Genomic DNA, 24,203 nt, shown 5'->3' with positions numbered 1-24,203 from the left:
GGGTGCAAAAGAATCGAAACACTTAGAAAATCGCATTTAAAGTTGTCCAAGAGAGGCGCTGTAGCAAGTCATCCACTCACAAAAATAACGTTTTAATATACTTAGGGTAGGAAATTGACAAAATATCTTCATGGAACATGATCTTACTTAATATCCTCATGATTTTTGGTATTTTGGGCTTTTTCAAAAACATTCCCGTGCTACTTAAGACTGGTAATGTAATCAAGGGTCACATATGTTTTTTTTGTCAGAGATTGTATTTGTATTTGAGCAATTTTACACAATTCAAGAATATTTTTCAAGTATCTTTACCTTTTGGGAAAAAATTTACTTGACTACATTATAAAACATACGTTTACTCAATTTGACATGTTTTGGTTCTTTACCTTTAATACTTGACATTAACAATGTACATTCTTTTTTACTCAAGTAACATTTTTAATTAAAATTTGATTGTATTTAAGTATTACATGTAAAACATCTACATGTTTTAATGTAATGCAGTGGAGTAGGAGCATATATACTTTATAATGTGAAGCAAAATTATTCCAAAGTAAACTTATAAAAACAGATATTTGAACGTACCAAAGACACAAAATCTTTAGTATTTCCCATCTAGTTGTTGTTGACCACGTGTATTTCGTGTGATAAATTTTGTCATGGTCATGAAACCCTCAAGATTACATTTTTACGAGATGCCACCTAGGACTTGTAAGGTTCGTTTGACTTTTTAGATTAACCCTTTCGTCTTCTTAATAAATGTCCCAAAATATTGTCACAGAATAAAAATGCGAATAGCTAAGTTTGTACAAAAAAGTAAGATAGAACCTTATTAAAAACACAGTTTTAATTTACATAACATACAAGTGAAGATTAGTCACATCTGTAACATGTATCACAAATTTTCAAGCTCCATATAGCATGCATCTCGTTGCCGGGACTTTGGTTTATCGGTGCATTGGTATTCCTCCTATATGACGGTTGATTCACACAAACCCCATCATCATCAGTTCGAGCTAAAGTTTATTACGAATGCCAGACTGGAGAGCACTTGTCACAGGATACTTCTCTAATTAGGAGCCCCTTGATGCCAGAATGACTTTCAGAGGAAAAAGAGCGCTTTCGGGCCTGAAGGAGCCTCGCGGTTCCCCCCGTGCTCGCCTGAGATAATGAGGTATTCATTTTCAAAAGCAATCAAGATGTCAGGCGCCGATAGTGAGACCTGCTGCTGTCGGAGATAATGCCGCCTTGTCTTTTCATCAAAGCCCTGCCACTTTGACATCAGGCATGATAAATGCGGCAAAAACACCAGAGGATTTGAGAAGGCGTAAACCTGCAATCGTCAATTTTCAAATATCAATGTCTCCGGCTTTGGGAGAGAAAACACCAGAGCGTGTCTGCTTAGCAAATTATAACAGTCATTTCTATATTAAAATGACGAATCATGCCCAAGTGTGTTTGGCTAAACCCGCTTCGAATGAACTCGTTTAGCCGCCGCGAAGTTAGTCATCTGAGGATTTGATTGGATTGCTAATCGTTGACAAATTAAGACGGTCATGGATGACTGGTCGAGGCTCGGGTTGTATTCCAAAATGAGCCTTGCAAATCCCGCAAAAAAACGGTAAGAGCGGTAAGTGAAACTCAATCCCTTGAGTTAGGAGGTGGCACTCTTTTTCGAGTGATCAGATCAATAGTTGGAAAATTTAAGTGGTTGCTGACCATCGGCTGAAACCAATTAACTGACTTTGAGAGAAAAGGAGAGATAACAGCACGCTTCTTATTTTATTTTATCTTAATCTGTTTACTTTTTCTCCTTCCTAACAGTGAAAACTTGCGGATCAAACCTTCAAGGTCCATCGGGGACTTTCACTTCCCCGAACTTCCCCATTCAGTACGAGAGCAACTCTCAGTGCGTGTGGATCATCACAGCCAGCAACCCGAACAAGGTAAAAACAAATCCTGCTGCAGAAATGTGTGTTTGATGTGGTGATGTGGTGTTGAGGTGTTATAAGGTCAATACTGAAAACATATGTTTAATATCTTGATGCATGCTGTCCTCATCTGCTCTAAAAGATCAACTCAGTTTACTCTTTTCAGAACGTTGCCTTGAATTTTAGAAGACTTATTTCCAGGTAGCTCTAATGCAAAGTGTATTCTCGGAGCACTTGTTACTATGTAACTCTGTATCTTTCACATTCGGCGCTATCAAAGACTACCAGGTACATTTATGCAGAGCTTATAGATTAAAGATAAGAGGCGTTTCATTGTCACATGCAGACACGGTATGATGTTGGCAGTGACAGGGTTGCGTTGTAAATGCAGCTCTATCGGCCGATGAAAGAAAAGAAAAAAGATTCTTTCATGTGTCTTTATAAAAACATTTTTATTGAAAAGGCCTAATAAATAATAGAAAAACAAGAATAAATAGGCCTGTCAAACGATTAACTCACAATTAATTGCATCAAAATAAAAGTTTGTGTTGACATAATATATGTCAGTGTACTGTGCATGTTATTTTGTATTTATAAACACATACATGCATCTATTAAAGAAAAATATAGAAATTAATACATTTTTATATGTCATTTAAATTATTAGTAAATATAAATAAATACAGGTAAATATTTCATAAATATAAATATATAAATCATAAAGTTTTTGGATCTGATTAATCGTGATTAATAGATTGACAGCCCTGATAATAAAATATAAAAAAATAGTTGTAATAAAATTAAAATAATAGAAAAATGCCATGTAGAAATATTTAGAGCAGAATCATTTTATGAGTTTGTGTTACTTCAAATTAATGAATATTTATATACATTAATATTTAAATTAATGTATAATGTAGAAATATATACTTTCAAATGAAATAATGTATTTAAAATAATATAATAAAATTCCAAGAATTATTTTAATTGTTTTGTAGATCATTCTTTTATTGGTACTGGTCACAAACATTGGAGTCTAATCGTTGTAACATTTTTATCACATTTATTCATAAAGACCACTTTGGAAAACGTATACAAGAAGAACTTCCTTTTTCAGTTTTTAGCACTCAACAAACGTTTGATCAGAATACAACCAACAGAACATTTATAACCAAATCAAAATGTTAATACCTTTAGATAACATTTCAAGATAAAAAAGCAAACCTGAAGTAGCTCTGGACCAGACTTCTAGCAAAGTGATGTGTAGAATTAACATAATAATAATAATAATTGGCTATGTGTTTTTTTGTTAATATTTCAAGTACTTGAATCAACAGTGACCAAACAAGAGTGAATCAGCATAAATGTCAATATTTGCATTTTATACATACAGTATAGTTCAGCATTATGTGTAGGTCCTGGGCAAGATCTCTTATTTCATCCACAGCTCTACCACCCCTAGTGGTACCTCAGATCCAGCGTTCACAGACTAGCATTAGTATTCCATCACTGCTCTGCTCGGCTCCTCATCCAGGGCCTGTGGCGATAGTTTCGCTGAAGCAATGCCGCTCCCTTGACTCACTCGCCTCTCCTGGCCTTCTACTTGATGACTCCTGGCCTCCTCTCCTGTCCTTGCCCCCTACAAACACCTCCCTATCCATCTCTCTTTCCTCACTGAGCCCATACACTTTTATAGGAGACTGCATGATGGGCTTTGTTAGTTATGTGTTTATAAAGCTGAAGAGTGTTGGTTTTATAGCTGTGTGGATTTTATAGCCACTCTTCGGTTTAATTCCAACACTTTTTCAGAACATCCACGCGGAGGGGAGGAATTATAAGCGTTGTGTGATTCACTACTAGTCAATTCACACCCAGCTTATTTACTAGTAAAACTAATCAACCAGTATGAGAGAGAGAGAGAGAGAGAGAGAGAGAGAGAGTGAGAGGAGCAGGGCGGCATCATTCTGTCACAGTTCATAGTGATGAACAGACAGCAGAGTGACTCAAGACATGTGGATTGATATCAGTCTCCCACAAATTTGTAATAACAGCTAGGGCAGCACCTCAGCTGTCTCTGCCCTGTCAGTGCCGCGCTTTATAATTGATTTCAGGTGAGCTGAGTCACTAACATTGCAATTCATCTCCAAATAGTAGACCTCCCAGGTGCAAACAAACACCATGAGAAGTCTTTCTCACATCAAGTCAAGGCCTCTGATATTGCATCTCTCTGATGGTGGAAGGTTACATGTAGGGAATGGATTAAAACACTTTTTAGGTATAGCACTGTAATACAAAAAGAAGCTTTTGCTTTTCCAGGTCGGTACTATTAGTGGCAGCTGTTAAAGTAGGAGGGCTTAAGGACTGAATAAAAACTACAGCACATGCAAGAACGTTCAACCGAAAAATAACAATTATTTCGTCATTTACTCACCCTGGTATCGTTCTAAATCCGTACACATTCTTTTTTAGTGACTAACACAGAGAAAGATATTTGGAGGTATACTTGTAACCAAATAGTTTTCTGCAACCATTGACTACCATAGTAGGAAAATGACAATGATAGCCAAAAGTGCCCCAGAACTGCTTTTCTACATTCTTCAAAATATAATGTGTACTTTTGATACTATGGTGATCTAAAGTGCATTCAAGGTATACACTTTATCAATCCATGTATTCCCAGAGCTGGGATTCAAACTCATGACCTTGTTGCCATGTCACATGGAGCAGGTTAAACTGTCATTCAATTCAATTTGAAATAATCTTCAAGGGCAAAAACACCCAAGGTAGAAGCTGAAAAGCCACGCTTTACAACCCAACTTTCTCAGGACCATTTGAATGTTCAGAAGCCCGTGATGAAATCGTCTGGACATTTTCCCATCGTATGATGGATGGAGGAGAGCATGAAAGCCTTGTGGGCCATAGAGATGTTTTTTTCTAGTGCCGACATTTTTCCATTCGCATTTGACCACTTTGAAAGGTCTGGAACTCTGCCAGCATGAATAGAGACGCTTGTTTTGGTTTCCTGCAGCCTTGGCTTTGGCGTGTTGTTTTCGATAAATCAAAGAGTTTGTAGACACTATCCTAAAGAAACTTTTTTTTCTTCTTTTTTCCGTTTCTGTTGCTTTCTTTGTGGAATTGCCAGAGCATTAAAGTCAGCCGATGCTAGTGGCAGAGATGGCAAAGTGTAATGCCAATGGGCCTTTTTTTATATCATTAGAGGATGAGAAATTATTGTGAGTTCAGATTAGTTGATTCTAATGCACACGCACGTAGTGAACTATGATTATAAAATTGTCATGTTCTCTTTTAAATCCATATTCAGCCATTATTGGCCTAAGCTTAATGTGTTCGTCCCTAAAATCTGTTGCCATTTGTTGCACCAATAGTAATTCGGTTGCCTGAACCATGTTTTCAAAAAGTACAATTAATTGGTAGATTTAACGATATTATGGAAAAAGCATGTCTATTCAGCCACCACATAGTAATTCAGCTGCAAATGAAAGGTGCATTTTAGATAAAGATTTAAATAGTGCCCGGCCGGGACTGCCAGATCACCATGTCCTCTTTCAAGTGAGCAATTGCTAATTGTCTCTTAGAGCCCCGAACATTATTGCTTCACTTATTTTTGGCAGACACTATTTTAGTGTGCCAATTTATTTATATTGCACTGTCGGCTTTAACCTTGGTGAGCGTGAACTGCAGGGTGTCGTGACTAAATTCAATTTAGAGTCTATTGTGAGACCTTTACATTGCGAGACTGGAAGATATAATGTCAGCCTGGATACTTAAAAAAAAAATGAACAACAGCATTGACGATAGCGATAATATTATTGTTTCATAAGTTAACTCTGCCATTTGTTATAGCTGCGATGCTTGGTGCTTTGGGCTTTTTTTATTACAATGCGTATACTGTAAGAGTCAAGGATGTTGACTTGCTGCAGTTATACTGCACTTGTACACTGTTTAGTAAAAGGACAAATAGAAGAACAAGCAGAAAATCTAAATTATAATTTTATACCTATTCATTTTATTGACATTCCTTTCAACCCTAACACACAAGAATGCAGTGCTTAAATAGAAAATACATGTGAAACAGCTGTAAAAAAATACAGGAGCTTCCTTTATGTTAATATTCATTCATATTAGTATACAGTTAGTAGTACAGTGTGTATACACAACATATACAGTATGTTGCAAAAATGTGTATATTTAATGAAAAAATAATACTAAATGCTGTTAAAAGTGCTAAACTACACTCTCAGAACGCTATCATTGGGTCAGTACCCTTTCAAAACTACTATAATACTAATATGCAGTTTAAGTACATATATGGATACAGTACATTTAACATTCATATATTATACAGTAGTAGTACTAATATACACTTTATATGTATTTCTATATAACTGTTGTATTGTTTTTTATTAAATTTGAATTTTTACACGTTTTTACAGTGCACAATTCACTGTAAAGAAATCTTTAAAATTACGGTATTGATTTATATGACAGACATTTAACCTGTATTTTTTATTTTGCACTGCCTTGTTTTGTTATTTAGGGTTGACATGAATTTCTTTTGTTACTTAACCATATATGTTAAAATAATACGAATCACCATAATTGTTCCTTTGTTGGTGGATGTTCATAGTACAGATATCCATCCTGAATATAGCATGACATGATTTCTCAAGCAGAAGGTAAAATGCGGTCGCCTCATTGGTCTTTTGTTTGAAATTGATGCGCAGATTGGGCAATAACCTCAGAGGAAACATCAAAGGTCAGATCACAAGAGTACAAGATGCTCATAAAGGACAATTCAAAATAAAGAAATAATCAAACAAAGGAAGCATGAAAGCTAAAAAAAAAATATATTTATAAAAAGTTGTTTTGTGAACTCTACGGGGACAGTATTTTGCTTTAGAAAAAGCTGTTTTACTTGAGAAAGACTGTTTCATAAACCTTCAATCTCGTTGTTAATGTCAGTAAAGGGATACCCAGAAGCCTAATTTTTAGGATGTTCTCTTTCCACACTCCATGCTTGCATCAGGGTTGCGAAACTTTATTCAAGGGTGTTACTAATAGCTTTTCACTATCAGGGATGAAAGGAAAATGTATGATTGTTTATAGCGCAGTCCTGCCCCATCCTACTGGGAGCCGGAACAAAAACAGATCCATTTGCAAGTTTCGAGTTGAAAATTTAATCAGGGATTTTATAGCCCCCTTGTTGCCACCGCTTATGATCATGTAAATATTCATTACCATTTTGATCAAAGAAATTTTCATTCATCATAGATTTCAGCACCCTATAATTCAGATAAAGGAGTGTTTCGATTTTGATCAACTGAATGAATGTCTTTGCTTGTGTGCCTTGCTGTCATTTGGAGACTGCAACTTGTATTGCGTATAACTGTCAACTGACATGACAGCTCGCTGTGTGCTGGAGGCCTGATGTGATAGTATTGAAATGATGCTCCAGGTGAACCATCTGAAATACTCTCATTTGAGTGACATAATTGAAAATCCACCGAACAGAATAAAATGAACACGACTGTAATAAAATTATGATATTTAAATCAAGGGTTTAGGAAAAAACAAACACGCTACACTGTTGAATTAAAGCAATAAGCCATGACAAGTTGTGCTGTTTGTGATTCTGTCACATTTTAGGGAAGTTCACTCTTGATAAGGTCTCAAAATCAATCAAAATCACACGTGTGAGTATTTCAGTGGTTTTTGGTTTATCCAGTTGTTAACTATTTCATGCATGAATTATGACAACATCAGTTAGGATGTTTCTGTATTGCTCTTAAGGCAAGCAAGATTTATACTTGTTTTGACACATTTTTCTCTATTAATTTACAGCTTGAGAGGACATTTGATGAGGTGACAGTGCATAGGATGATGCATAGTGTCCCGGTAGTGGTTGACAAGAAACTATAGGCCATCAAAACCAATGTATATTCCACTAAAGTGACCTCCATGTACAAAAGGGTTAAAGGAAAAGTTCATCCAAAAATGATAATTGTGTCACCATTCCCTCATGTCATTCCAAACCTGTATTTCTTTATTTCTCTGCAAAACACAAACAAAGATATTGTGGAGAATGCAGTCAACCAAACTACATTGACTTCCTTTCCATTTCTTAAAATATCTTCTTTTGTTTTCCACAGAAGAAAGAGTCACATGCAGGTTTTAAACAACAGAATAATTTTATTTTGCTGAACTATCCCTTTAAATTAGAAATGTACCTAATTTTTATTACGGAATAAAGTCTAAATGTTTCGAGAAAAATGTCGAAATGTTTCGAGAAAAATGTTGAAATGTTTCGAGAGTAAAATCGAAAAGTTTTGAGAATAAAGTCGAAATGTTTCGAGAATAAAGTCGAAAAGTTTCGAGAATATAGTCGTAGCAGTATGTGAATAATGTCGAATTGTTAAGTATAAAGTCTAAATGTTCGACTCAGCGCGCCGATGTTCAACTCCTTCAGGGTCGATTTCTTTGATCACCATCCTCATAGTCTCTTGAGAAACAACATACCCTGTTCTAATAGCACGCAATGTAACCACCTATATCCTTGGAGTCGATTACTGGTCGCTATTTCAGTCTGCACAAAAGATGCAATTTCCTCAATGTCCGTCTGATTTTTTCTTCTGAATAAAATCAGTTTTCTACATAACCGCTGCAGTGTCCTTTTACTAATTATAACTCTGTGATGATGCGCCAAAAGTATTTCCTTATTGCTAAATCCTAATCTAAAGTAGGATTTAGCAAATCCTTCACATCCATTGTTTCTAGCAATTCTGTGATTTTTTTCAAAATATTACAAGTTTAACCTCGTATTACTATGAGTTTATTCTCGTAACATTTCACCTTTATTCTCGTAACATTGACTTTATTCTCTTAACATTTGACTTTATTCTCTTAACATTTCGACTTTATTCTCGTAACATTGACTTTATTCTCTTAACATTTCGACTTTATTCTCATAACAATTGACTTTATTCTCATAACATTTGACTTTATTCTCATAACATTTGACTTTATTCTCTTAACATTTGACTTTATTCTCATAACATTTGACTTTATTCTCTTAACATTTCGACTTTATTCTCATAACATTTGACTTTATTCTCTTAACATTTCGACTTTATTCTCATAACATTTGACTTTATTCTCATAACATTTGACTTTATTCTCTTAACATTTGACTTTATTCTCATAACATTTGACTTTATTCTCTTAACATTTGACTTTATTCTCTTAACATTTCGACTTTATTCTCATAACATTTGACTTTATTCTCATAACATTTCGACTTTATTCTCATAACATTTGACTTTATTCTCATAACATTTGACTTTATTCTCATAACATTCGACTTTATTCTCTTAACATTCGACTTTATTCTCATAACATTTGACTTTATTCTCATAACATTTGACTTTATTCTCATAACATTTGACTTTATTCTCTTAACATTTGACTTTATTCTCATAACATTTGACTTTATTCTCTTAACATTTCGACTTTATTCTCATAACATTTGACTTTATTCTCATAACATTTGACTTTATTCTCATAACATTTGACTTTATTCTCTTAACATTTGACTTTAGTCTCATAACATTTGACTTTATTCTCATAACATTTGACTTTATTCTCATAACATTTGACTTTATTCTCTTAACATTTCGACTTTATTCTCATAACATTTGACTTTATTCTCTTAACATTTCGACTTTATTCTCATAACATTTGACTTTATTCTCTTAACATTTCGACTTTATTCTCATAACATTTGACTTTATTCTCATAACATTTGACTTTATTCTCTTAACATTTGACTTTATTCTCATAACATTTGACTTTATTCTCATAACATTTGACTATATTCTCATAACATTTGACTTTATTCTCTTAACATTTCGACTTTATTCTCATAACATTTGACTTTATTCTCATAACATTTGACTTTACTCTCTTAACATTTGACTTTATTCTCATAACATTCGACTTTATTCTCTTAACATTTGACTTTATTCTCTTAACATTTGACTTTATTTATGAAATCTTGGATTTTTTTTAATTTTTAACGTGGCACTAAAACGCCGTCATATGTATTCTCCTGACCAGTTCTTAAAAAAAACTAGTATTCTCATATCTCCATCGTTGATATTATCGGGTGATACTACAGTCATGAGGCTGACACTGCCAGTAAATCCCAGCAAGATTGCGTGACAGCTGAAGTGGTTTGGCTTCGAGAAACCAGAGATTTCATCTCGGTGAACTTAATCAGGGAAAATGATAATATGCACTGCCCTGTGTGAGCTCAGCGTCCTGGCAGTGTTTTTGTCTGTTTTCACCTTGAGAAAGCACTTGATCAGATTCTTGCTTTGCGTTTATGTGTGGAGTACTTTCTGCTTTTACAGATGTGATGTAAATGAATCGAACCAAATGCTGAAATTGATATTTCTGTAAATAAACACTTTTTTTATTATTTTGTAATTCTTAACAGCTTTTTTGTGGATGAGTGTTTGCATTTGTGTGTTTGATTTAGGTTAGAGCACTAGCACTAGCTTTTAAAACAAATACCTGTCAGGATGAAACAGCACACGGTCCTAAGGAAATAGATCTTTTTGAATAGGGGTGAAAGAAAGCCTTCACACTGGGCCTCTCTCCTCTATTGTAAAGTCATAATTCTGTTCTATTACCTTATTTCTTTGCGATTCAATAGCCTGCCCTCACAACCCCACTCACTCTTCTACCAAAGCGTTAGCTTGTGACTCCAATCGCCATGACAACTGCAGGCAGGCAGATGTTCTGTTTGCATCTGTGCTGTTGGTTATGGGTGAAGATAGACTGATCTTAAATCAGCTGGCCTTGTCGATGCAGTTTCATAGAAGCGACTGATCCTGCATCAGCCTCCAACAGCACAGCTTCATCCTGTTGTTTCCGACGCATCTGTTACTCTGTGACCTTTAGCGAGACAGGGACTCTGGGGTGCTTTGTATTCAGTTATATGGAAAAAAGCATCTTTATTATTTGTGCTGTGATGTCGCCTGAGCATCAATCGTCAGTGTTAAGTAGCTCTCATGCATCTATACCAGCTAAGCCCCGGCCATTGTAAGAGCCTGTTGCCATGGCAACTAATTCCACCCAGTACTTCTCAATGAGTTAATCAATATTGAAAGTTCAGGTCTCTCTATATGCCTGTGGCTGCTCTGCATTTCTAATTCAAGTTTCTAAAGCCTTGATCCTTCGTCTCAAAATCCCAATTATCCAAGAGATGGTATAGTCTTGAAAATAAGTACATTGGAAGTAATCGATTGGCTGTGCGGTGTGTAATGAGTTTAATTAGTGTGACTTTTTGCATATGGATTTGTTTTACATATGGATGTTCTCTCATGAAAGGGAGGCAGAAGAGTATTTATGTGCAAAGATACATTTTTTAAGGGTTTCTTTGTTTTTAATTGATTAAAAAGTACAACTTAATTTAAATCTTTATTAATTGAACTATTATTAGTTTACTGTATTGAACAGTGTACAACATGAGTGGATAAGGTAGTGCATTTTAATAACATCTGTGTTATTTTATGTGAAAAATCGTAAAAGGATGTAAAAAGGATTTAAAAGGGGTAAATCTTTAAAGTTCACCCAAAAATAAACATTCTGTCATCATTTACTCAACCTTGATTGTATCATGTCTTTACATTTGTAAATCTGTATAACATTTGGAAGAATTCTTGGAACCAAACAGTTCTTGACCACCATTGACAACAATAGTAGGAAAAATAGAAAAGTTGTCAAAAATGCCCCAGAAATGTTTGCTTTCCTACATTCTTCAAAATATCTTCTTTTGTTTTAAACATAACAAATATATTTTATAAACAATTATTTCCTACTATGTTAGTCAATGGTTGCCAAGAACTGTTTGGTTACGAGCTTTCTTCAAAATATCTTCTTCTGTGTTGATCGGTAAGTAAATGTATGGGTGAACTGTTCCTTTAAGAACTATTTTTAATGACATTTGTACAGGAGAGTAAAGGGCATTTCGCAATGCCCTAATATTCGAATCAAACTCAATTTTCTTTTTATAAATTAAAAGAGGTTTTAAAATCAATATAAAATACTTTTACTTTTTTTAAATCCCGTTTTATCCGCATCAACAGAATTTTGCAAATAGCAGAATTTTGGCGGTATTCTTTCTCTTAGTCAGCTGACAGGATTCAATTATACAAGAACCATAAAGTTTAATTCCGTTCATTTGACACATCACTAAGTATTACGCCTCATTTCTGCCGACAGGTGATACAGATTAACTTTGAGGAGTTTGACATGGAATTGGGCTATGACACACTAACCATCGGGGATGGAGGAGAAGTGGCAGACCCAAAAACCATCCTGCAAGTGTAAGTTTCTTATTCGCAGTCTGCCACTTTAAGAGGATACATTATTTACACAAGTAGGACATATTCCCGAATCAACATCTTGTCGGAACAATATTTCCATGGAGCGCAGTCATTGCTCTGGGCAGTGTTTGGATGGTTCAAATTAAATTTTATCAGTAAAAAAATATACTTTCGAAATTACAGTGTAAAATGAGTGTTTCTGGATCAGCAGCTATTCAGATGTTTTTCCAACAAGAAAAAATGCATGAAGACTTGATGTCCTGTATCACAATGCTTCTTATTTTATCATGCAAAGAGTTTATAGAGTTGTGTGTCCTTTGAGTCAATGAGGTTCAACAGTTATGACAGGTACTTACGGTATGATGGGCTTGTTATAGACCTTTACGTTGTTCATCTGTAACTAATCTCTCTTTTTCTCAGTCTGACAGGCAGCTTTGTGCCAGACCTCATTGTAAGCATGACCCATCAAATGTGGCTGCACCTCCAGTCAGATGAAAGTGTGGGATCTATAGGCTTCAAGATCAACTACAAAGGTACCTGAAATAAATTTGGAACGGCTGAATATAATAAAATGGGGGGACACTATTTTTCTTCGAAACTTAGTGACTACAAATCTGCCTGCCATCTTCTGGTATTAGAAACATTTGTATTTGCCAGAATTTGCAGAACAATTGATAGACTTGTAATGAGAACGACCAGCTCATTATATGAATTTCAATACATGACGTCCTAAGTGTTCGGAGCCATTTTAAAATATGAACAATCTATTATATTAACCCATCGCATGTAGATTAAGTACCCTTCCCAAGGTAATACATTTACTTCGAAACTGTAATATTTTTGGACATTTTGTGACAACTTGGTACGACAATGGAAAATCAAATGTTTATTCTTGCATTTGCAATTGTGTCTACTGATTTATGTATGTATTTATATTTGGTCAAATAGAATATGTAAAATCACTGACAAACTCAGATTGAATGAATCATCATAATGAATTTTTTGCTTTTAAATGAGATGAGCGCATTGTTAGAATCTATTGTGTTGTCTTCTCTGCCTTTCTGAATAATAATTGCATTATAAAAAAACAGTGACACTATTGTAAAACACTTCTATTTAAATAAATAAGTGGCTATTTTATATAAATTGATGCCAGTATCTTTAATTGCAGCTTTGCAGTTCCATTGTTTTACTGAATTTCTCTTTGGCAACATCACTATTTTTCTTTGGCTGCAACATATGGCAACATTTATATTGAAAAAGTTGATCTGTAAACAAATGCAAAGATGCCGCAAATGTACTACAAATTGTTCCTATACCCCAAAATCAATTGCCCTCATTCTCCCAGTCTGTTTTGAGCAATCCGAAAAAAGAGATCAAGAAAGTAAACGGCAAAGCGAGAGTTACTCTGAGAAAGACAATGATGTCCAGATTAGATTGCCATCATTTGAATTAACCTTTGAGTAACAAGCAAGCGATGGGGTCAACAATGCATTTCCCTTTGTCAAGTTAAGGTTAAACAGAGGAAGTGTAGCAGAACACAGAAAACACACAAGAAACGGCTTTATTTACAGAACCCTGAAAGGAAAGTGACTATTACAGAGAACACAAGAAGGAAAATCAAGAGATTTAAAAAGCTGAAATTGCACAAACAACCAGGCTTGCATCAGTCCAGATTTATTAAGACATCAAACGTTCATTCTTATTTTCTGATTGAATGTTCTTCAAATCCACCGCCAGTGACTTTAGACATCAAACGCCAAGCGTTATTTACTGGACATGTCACTGTTTCTTGCGTAAGTATGCTGCATGGATACTTAGTAGTCAGCGTGCATAAAAGTGAAGCGGTTCCCACAAATCACTTTCAGTGCTTTCTGCAGAAGACATGGCGACTAACTTTCATCCCTAACACATGAGCTACGTTCACTTGATGCCTCCAGAGCCCATATCTTTGATTATCTCTCCTCCCTTAAGGTTTGGTAATAAATTAGCGTCTGTGTGATGAACAGCATGCCATTCACTATAATGAGAGTGATTGACTGAAGCAACAGGACAAAAGGGAGAGTGAATATTCTTAAGTACAGGAGCAGGGAGATAAACCAGAACTGATTACTGTATGATATCCCCAAGAGAGACCTGCAAAATACCGCAGATTGCATCAGCTTTTTATCGTTAAACCTATTATAATTTCTTTTTAATGCGGCAGAGAGGCTCACAATGTTAGCAATTTTGAATTATTTCTAAGCACTTTTTAGAATGTCATGGCCATACGTTAGAGTGAAATAAACAAATAGAGCGTATAATGTGATATACAGGTACAATATAAATCATAGGCTCTGTGAACACATACATTCATTCTTTGGAAGACATATGAAGCTTTTCCATTGTCTCCGTCCCAATACTGTAGTTTATGACTTGTCATGCTAGGCTTTTATGTGAAAGATTCATTTTAACATGAAACAGACATGGTGACTGGAATACAATTTTCAAAAGTCCATGAAAGGGATAGTTCACCCAAAAATGAAATTTCTTTAATAATTTACTCACACTCTTGCCATTTCGAACCTGTGTGACATTCTTTCTTCCGAAGAACACAAAAGAAAATATTATGGTGACCGAACAGCGCTGGCACTTAACCAGTGTAAAGACAGTAAACCAATGCAAACCAATGGGTGCTGGTTAACAACATTTTTGAAAATATCTTCTTTTGTGTTGTGGAGAACACAGAAATCCATAGAGGATTGAAATGACAGGAGGGTACGAAACTGATGACAGAATTTTCATTTTGGGATGAGCTTTTACTTTAAGTTTGCTGATAGCTATGCACAATGATTTGGTTAGTTTCATTTTTATTTTTATTTAGCATTGCTTTTCTGCCCTGGAGCACAGAGCTAGTGCGCAATATATTACTCATGTCTATAACAAATGATGAATCTACATGCCTCATTACTGGTGTTTATGGGGCCAAAATTTGCCACCTGAGTTTAGTAATAAACAACTTTTTTATGCGTATTACCTTTGAATATATATCATGTTCTTACTCTTGGGACAGTTTTAATGACAAAAACTTTTTTCAATTAATTTATTTTGCTAGACATGAATGTTAGTTCGGGCGCATGTTATTATTCCTCACGTAAGTGATTTGTAAAAACACACACACACACACACACACACACACACACAAACCTTTTATTTTTCCTAACACTGTTTTTGTAGTTGATGGCATTACACAAAAACAGTGACCAGGCATTGCTTTACATTGTGCAATTTATGACATTATTTACTGGAGCAGTGTTGGCGTAGAAATTTGAGTTTTTTTATGGTTTTATTTTATGATACTGTGCCTTGACATGTGTGCACTAATGTGCAATAACCTTTTATTACTGTACATCCCATTAATGGTAGTATTTCATTGTTATGTCTGCAAATATGCGTATTAATAACCAAGGACGTTCCACTTTTTTACTGTTTTTCTTTAACAGTTCTTTGAGTGGTGGTATGAAACCAAACTTTGTATCTAGCAGGTTGTATAAACACCGCTGAATGTAGTGGAAAGTGAGTAGTAAGGGTTTTGAATATAGACTAATTGCAGCAATGTCTACCTTCAAATGTAAATACTGACTATAATGGCCTGTTTTTGAACCTTTTTAATCCTTTCAAAGTAAACTTCCAATTAAACTTCCTTCAGAAGCGCTCATGCATTAAGCAAGTTTTTAGCGTGGTTGCAATTGGTTATCCATAGACGAGTCCTGTGTCCTTGCGCACACTTTTAACACACTAGTAAATACCACTTTCATTACCATCCTTTGAAAATAACTCGGTGTGCATTTTGTTTTTCAATCTCTTTGACACAGTTAAAAAAACAAATTTATCTAAATGTTTTGGAAAACAATAGGAACAGGATCTGCCATGGAGTCGGTCTGTGTAATAGCAGTCAAATTTGACTTTCCTTGATCTAAGAAAATAAAGACATGCTCAATTAATATTTACTACTACCAGACTGGAATACAATCTATCTTTCATGAAACAGCATTTGGGTTTGGAATGTAATAGGTAAGCGAGTGATAACAGAATTTCTATTTTTCAGTGAACTAACCCTTAACGTTTTAAGTTAGTTAATAGAAAAAAGATGACAAAATTTGCAGACATTGAGGGGTTTTATTTAAGTTAAAAGTTGGGTAGTATTAAAATATTATGAAAAAAGAATTAAAGAACAAAAAATAATTAAAAGGTGATGCTTTTTTAAAATTGCAATAATATTGTTGTTGTTAGCACATAGTATTGAAGGTCTGGTCATGTCACACTGACATTAAACACATAAATCATGTGTATTTGGCGTTTTGTATTTGCATTACTGTACAGTATATTACTATCCGTCATTTGAGCAGGTTTGTTATTTAAATGTTGACAGGCATCAAATAGTAACGACAGACACCACATGAGTGTGTCCTCACGAGCGCTCTTGAAAGTGGTAGAAAGTGACACAGCCAGCGTTTTATGAGCGTCCCCTAACATTTCTATGATAAAACAGTTGGCGAACATTAAACATTTAGCTACTTACATTGCGCTCGTTCACAGTTAAAACTGACCTCGGGGTTCGGCTTCTGTCAATGGCAGCGCCCACCTTCTTTCATCGGATTGGACGGTAATCTTCGCCTTCCTTCATTTGATTGGACACCTCAATCAGATTGACATTAAGGAGCGCTGTGAGACCACTGACATGGGCCAGATCTGAGATCAGTTATCTAGCCTTTTTCTACAATATTGGCAACACTAGTCCTATTAGGCAGTCGTTTTACGACTTTTAATATACACCATGGAAAAACTACCGAGGTCCGGGGACCCTTAATGGTGGGTACGTCCATGGTTGAAAGTGCGTTTCGTGTCTTCACTTCCTATAATACTTTCTTTCGTGATTAGGATCGTTTTCTTGAGAGAGATAAAGTCAGCGATGCTGAAATGAAAATATATTTTATGGAAACACAAAGGATGAGATAAATTACTTGCCATTTTTCAATGAATAAGAAATGCTTTTGAGATAAAATTTATTTATAGAGTTTCATGTGAAGGACGACTTAATGAGCGCCCCTGTATGGTAAAAGCTTAGGATGCTTGCTGAGGCTTTTGATGTATTGCATGCCAAAGTTCACCGATACACTGTAATTCCCATCTTATTTCAGAAAGAAAAGCAGATGTACTAATACTCTCCTCATGTGGGCTGAGTTTGCTTACATATACAACCTTTTGTATTTGGTAGCTTGTTAACACAGTAAAGGTCTTCAGGTACACAAGAACACAAAACACCTATTACATTAACCACCGCGGTGGCAGCGCAGGGGTCCCTTCTGACGTTCTGCCCTGACACCAGAGCTTACCGTTGTTTGGGATTATTCACGTGTCGCAGGCGCCTGGAGACGATTTGCTCTTAGTTTTTTCTCGCACCGTCATAAATACAAAGCTGTAAATATGGCCTAACCTTCCCCCAGCCTCCCCTTTCGATTGACCAATGGAGTAAAGCATTGTAGTAGTCATAAAGAGACTGTCAGGTGGGAAATTAACGCTATATATCAAGCACTGGCCGAAGACCTCTGTGATACCTCCAGAGAAACGTCGCCTTCCCACACTTACCCACAGCATTTATTGTAATTTAGTGAAATTTTTCCTTCCAATGGCGTTTCTTTCATGCATCCTTGCTCCGAATACGGATGCATGAGGGTGTATCGGAGGTCACAGGTCAACTGTGAATGGCCGTGCAAAGTGTCGGGGAAGATGTATTGCCCACTCCGGCAGAATGCCGCCCATTAAGCTCCTTCTTTGCAGATGCGAGGCATTATCTTGGAATAGTGACCCCCAGAATAGGTTTCTGTACATGGGGCGAGAGTTGTGCCCTGCCTGGCTGGCTACGCTTTTTAGAGGACCCAGACCGCTCCTTACTGAGACACACTGGAGCTTATCTAGGGAGAGCAGAGACTTCTGTTGGCATTCTGTTCCTGTTAGCTTCTACTAGGTGGAGGGAAAACGTGGATTGTAGAATGTCCGTTGACATCATACCACCTTTAGACCTTTTTGGCACTTTTTAATGCCTTTTTTTCTCACTTTCTGAGTTTTGTAGGTTTCATAGGTTGTAACGTTGAAATCCCAAAATGAAAATGATGTCACCATTTACTCAACCTCATGTCATTTCAAACCTGTAGTTTGTAGAAAATAAGTAAATATTTTGAAGAATGCTGGTAAATGGTGGTACACATTGACTTGCACTGGTTGTGCGTCTATACAATAGAACGGAATGGATACCACCCTTGTTCGGTTACCAACATTCTTCAAAATACCTACTTCTGTGTTCTGCGGAATTAAGAAAGTTACACAGGTTTGGAATAACACAGGGGTTAGCAAATGATGACAGCTTTTTCTTGTGAACTGACGGATGTAATGTATCCATGATATTTCAATAAATACTTCCTTTATAGAAATCGACAAGGAGAGCTGTGGGGACCCGGGCACACCCCTGTATGGAATAAGAGAAGGAGATGGCTTCTCTAATGGTGACGTTCTACGCTTCGAGTGCCAGTTTGGCTTCGAGCTCATTGGAGAGAAGACAATATCCTGCCAGAACAACAACCAGTGGTCTGCCAACATCCCAATCTGCATTTGTGAGTGATACTGTACATTATGAACTGATTAAAATGATGTACCCATCCATGCTTGTTTACTGCAGATTATTGAAATCTGGTGTTGTGGGTTAAAGAAAAAAGAGGAAAAAAAATGCAGTCCCTAAGCAGTTCTGCAATAATAGATTGTATTAATGTTTTGATGTTTGTCCTTTCTTCTTAATAATAAAAGCAGAGGTTACTGAGGTAAAAGACGGCAGGAATAATTGGTATATACGGTATATAAAGCAAAGCCTTTTATTCTGAGATCTTTAGTTTGGCTGACAGCTTATATTTTAATACCTCACCTGTAGGCTGTTTTAGTTGCTTTAAAAGACTTGGCTTGAAATTTCTCCATATCTAATTGGAAAAGTGAACGAAGCGGGTCTATTTACAGCCTGAAGTCCATCTCTCATATAAACACATTTTTCAGGAAGTGTGAAATCTAATCAACAAACTGAGATTCTCTATTTGGCACATTGAAGACGTGGCTATACAATGCAATGTTTTTATTGTATTTTACTAACGTAGGATGTGTTGTGATTTTATATAAACATACTGCGAGCTTAAAATCGTCATCAAGGGATAAATATATCTTCCTAACATTTAATTAGTCATTTTATTCTATTCTTCCAGTTCCATGCCTCTCCAACTTCACCGCCCCTATGGGCACAGTCCTCTCTCCGGATTACCCAGAAGGCTACGGGAACAGCCTCAACTGCGTATGGCTGATCCTGTCCGAACCCGGCAGCCGCATCCACCTGGCCTTCAACGATTTTGACTTGGAGGCTCCGTACGACATCTTGACCGTGAAGGATGGCGAGACCCTGGACTCTAACGTCCTCGGCCGTTTCACGGGGGCGGAGGTGCCGTCCCACCTCACAGGCAACAGCAACATTCTACGGCTGGAATTTCAGGCCGATCATTCAATGTCGGGCCGGGGTTTCAACATCACCTACACCAGTGCGTTGACCTCTTTTGAAAAGAGTTTTAATCTGCATTTTGTCTGCATGGAGCATTTGTTAATATTCCAAGCATGAATTCCGCATGAGAGTTGCATAATGTTCATTTTGAGCACGTCATTGTGAATTGGAGATTACCGATAGCTGTCGTTATTACTTTTTCTTTAACAGGTAATCAACATTTTGGAGGCTTAATGATAATAGGACTTATTGATGCATATCTGTGAGGAATTTGTTTTAATGGGTTTAATTTTGCACATTCAGAGGTTTTACAGACACAACTTGCTGTGAAAATTTGTTGTGTGACAAAAGCACTTATAACAAAAGGATGTTTGTTTATGGCGACTTCATGGCGTGTCTAATGCAAATAGATGAGCCTACGGATCTGTTGCGTCCCTCAGTTCCAGCAAATCCCTCCTCCACACCTCATTAGCACATACATGACTTAAATCTGTGCAGTGACGTCTCGATGGTCTTTTCTAAAGGAGATGTAAAATGTCACGATAATCCATCAAAGTCTTCAAAGTGGACATCAGTTTGCATGCTTATTAGGTGTGCTACTGTAGTCAGTTGAACCGAACGGTACTATCAGGTTTTTGAACAGCGAACCGCTGTCCGTAAAGAGCTGTCAGGACTGTGATGGAGGGCTGTTAAATCTGTATTCGTTCTGACAAACGTCATGTCCTTCTTCTAGGCCATCCTGTCACTAAACATCCATCAGACACTTAGTCTGTTGTGGGGACAGCAGTATTCCTGGCCAATCGCCTCGAGCATATGCTTCATAAAGTTATGATAAAAACAACTGGAAGGTCAATAACACTAAGGAGACTAATAAACAAGCCTTGGGTAAAAACATGCCTTTAAGATTTGAAGTAGCCCAAATCCTCGTTGCTTTGAGTATGAGAAAAATTGAAGAGGAACACTTGTGCTGAAGTGTATTTCAGATTTGACTAAGTGCCTGGTTTTTAACTAGTCTGCTTGTGGGCTGTAATGGCATTTTTGTCACCGGAATGGTAATTTTTGTTGCCTTTATGAATAATTTAGTTTTAGCGACTTTGTGGTGTTATAGTTCTAAAATTGTAATATTTCATCATGATTCATTTCTAATTGCGATTCACCGAATCTAAAATGAATATATAATTAAAATATGAAGAGTTTCAAAATGAGATAACTAAATAAATCATGTTTTTTTTATTGTGCATTGCAATTAATATCAATCAAGCTGCAGTTGGTTTGTTTTAATTTTAGCCATAATAACAAAAAATACAGCTATCTGACACAATAAAACACAATAATTTTTTTATTGCATAATAAAAACACTATTTTAAAAAACGAGTTATGTCATTTTGGAACCAAAGTCTTCATATGTATATAAATTGTGTGTGGCATGTATATTTATGTTTATAGAAATACACACACATACATGTTAAGAAATAACTTATATTTATTCATAATATTGTATAAGTATATATATATGTTTATATCTATTATATACACAGTACATTTATGTGTGTGCATTTATATAATATACACGCAGCACACACTTATATTATACATTCGTTTTAGGATCAAATTATAACAATTAAACAATTATAGGATATATTTTAAAGAAATAACTAAATAATACTTTATGACCTTTTGCAATTATTATGTTAGGAAATTTATGTGGATGACACTTTCGATGTTATTGTACATAACATACTGACTTACTCATCTCACTCCCACAACAAAATGACTAAAAAGATGTATTAAAACTGCGTTGGACACGCTGTTCATGGAAACACTAAACTAAATGCAAATATGCAAATAAAAAAAAATATATAGTTATTATTATTATTTTATTTGGTGGAAACTGCTGTTTTATTAAAATAATTTTTAATAAATTTAGGAGTTTATAAACATAACTGTCTTTAACTACTACTGTGACAAAACAGGGACAATTTCAGCAAACGATTAACTGTATTCAACATAAATAATTGTTTTACCTTAAAACGATCAAGATTTGAAGTGTGTTTCTGAAGCTTCCATTCCAGACTACCATCTCATGTCTTTTCTTCCAGCATTCGGCCATAATGAATGTCCAGATCCTGGAGTTCCTCTAAACGCCAAACGATTTGGTGACAGTTTCCAGCTGGGCAGCTCCATCTCCATCATCTGCGAGGATGGCTTCATTAAGACACAGGGAGCAGAAACCATCACCTGTGAGCTGAACAGTGGAAAGGTGATGTGGAGCGGCCCCATCCCAAAGTGTGAAGGTAATTATGTGACCTGCTCGAAAGAAGTCCCAAACAAGTGAACGATTGTGCTTGTTTGCCATGTGGCTTTAAACGGAATGGACAGTTACCTGTGGGTCACACAGGCAGGGGTTAATGGGACATGTGGTGGTGAGCAGCTTGTCATCTGTTGTTAAAAGCCATGTCAATCCATTGTTCTCTGCCCAGCATGTTTAATTATGTAACACCGTTCATATGGTCAGTGGATGAGGTATTAACTGCCAGCCATTGTAACACTTTGATGCAGAGTTTTTGTATATCTATTTATATAATGCATTAATATTATATATAGTATACTCTGTATTTTTCACTGTATGCCATTATATTTAGCCATTCTGCTTGGTGAAACCAGAGACACATAATGCCAGACTTCCTCTAAAAATGTACAGATCTTTTTGATCAGATGAAATACATGTTATTCAACGCATGTGCTAACTGACCTATCTGGACTTTGTCTGCAGCTCCCTGCGGAGGTCATTTCTCAGCTCCTAGTGGAATTATTTTATCTCCTGGGTGGCCCGGATACTACAAAGACTCTCTCAACTGCGAGTGGGTCATAGAGGCCGAACCGGGGCGCTCCATTAAAATCACATTCGAAAGGTGTGCTTTCATGCTGTACCGTACAGTATGTGCTCTATTTAAACCACAGGACAATTGTGTTGTTTTCTGCCCAGACGTCAATTATTCTCTCATTTTTGTAACCAGATTTCAAACGGAGTTGAATTGTGATTTCCTGGAGCTTCACGACGGGTCCAATCTTCTCTCGCCTCTAATTGGCTCATTCAACGGCACCCAGGTGCCTCAGTTTCTATTCAGCAGCAGTAACCACCTGTACATGCTCTTCACCACTGACAACAGCCGCTCGAACAGCGGCTTCAAGATTCTTTATGAGAGTAAGTGCACTGTAAACTTTGAACAATTGAAAAGTGACCTTTTGCAATTTGGAGCATTAGAGTTGGTCCACCATAAGGATACGAGCAGAATTTTTGGGGGATCGTTTGACAGGAATGCAATATAATATCCATAACTATGTCTTCAGAGGTACTGTATATAAAGACCTTACATAATGAAGCGTTATTTTTTTACCTTAGAATGAACTATTTCTATCTACATACACTTGGTCCCCTTGCATGGAATTCGCCATGTTGTTTATACAGTAGCCCTAAACGGACTAACTGCTCTACAGAGCACATTTCGTAAATTTGTTATCTCCTTCAGCAAAGATGCGAAAATGTGACGATATCTTAGTCTACTATGTCTGCCACCGTAATGCTTCAAAGGGGAGGGGTGGAGTGATCCGTTGGTTGCAATTCCCAACCTCACCGCTAGATGCTGCTAAATTTCATGCACTGGACCTTTAACTCCAGTGGCTGTTAATTCCAAAATGTAAAACAGTAAATCTAATCCGCAGTAATGCACAAACACGCTCTTATTGTATTCTCATGATTTCTAGGCGTAACCATAGATGCCTACTCCTGCCTAGACCCTGGATTTCCAGTCAACGGACTCCGTTATGGCCAGGACTTCTCTATCGGCTCCACCGTGTCCTTCGGCTGCGACTCCGGCTATCGCCTCAGCCACGAAGAGCCGCTGGTGTGCGAGAAGAACCATTGGTGGAGCCACCCACTGCCCACGTGTGACGGTCGGTCTTTCAAGGCATTTGTAGCACTTAAAGACCTGTGAATCTTTATTGATAAAGCCATTCCTAAAAGTAAAAGGCTGACATGTCAATTTACATCTCAAATAAAAGTGGTTAGGATTCACGGCATGAATAGGGCCTAAACTGGCACTGTACCGGCAATGAAACCTCTTTGGATAAAAGACGTTACCTAAATCTTTCCAAGTCAAAGCTTCTTTGGCTGGCTGTCCTTCAGCTGTTTCATTACATTCCTTCTCTTTCTACCTTCTGACACAGCTAAAATAAAACAATGTGATTCGATGCAAGCCCATTAGCCCGTCGCTGAGCGAGATTCTGAGAGGC

General features: G+C 36.5%; 1 protein-coding gene across 3 annotated transcripts in view; it reads left to right on the top strand.

The window, feature by feature from the left end:
- csmd3b (CUB and Sushi multiple domains 3b) overlaps nt 1-24,203 on the top strand; it is a 347,235-nt gene that overhangs the window by 192,720 nt on the left and 130,312 nt on the right. For all 3 annotated transcript variants that reach the window (XM_056741016.1, XM_056741014.1, XM_056741013.1), the window contains exons 10-18: nt 1,825-1,946; nt 12,237-12,340; nt 12,761-12,873; nt 18,808-18,990; nt 19,624-19,950; nt 22,010-22,204; nt 22,684-22,822; nt 22,928-23,115; nt 23,676-23,864. In XM_056741016.1, the coding sequence (XP_056596994.1) occupies nt 1,825-1,946; nt 12,237-12,340; nt 12,761-12,873; nt 18,808-18,990; nt 19,624-19,950; nt 22,010-22,204; nt 22,684-22,822; nt 22,928-23,115; nt 23,676-23,864 (1,560 nt within the window). The remainder of the gene's footprint in view (nt 1-1,824; nt 1,947-12,236; nt 12,341-12,760; nt 12,874-18,807; nt 18,991-19,623; nt 19,951-22,009; nt 22,205-22,683; nt 22,823-22,927; nt 23,116-23,675; nt 23,865-24,203) is intronic.

Source organism: Triplophysa dalaica, chromosome 25 (genome assembly GCF_015846415.1).
Source record: "Triplophysa dalaica isolate WHDGS20190420 chromosome 25, ASM1584641v1, whole genome shotgun sequence".
Classification (NCBI taxonomy): Eukaryota; Metazoa; Chordata; class Actinopteri; order Cypriniformes; family Nemacheilidae; genus Triplophysa; species Triplophysa dalaica.
This window is presented reverse-complemented; position numbering and strand designations above follow the sequence as displayed.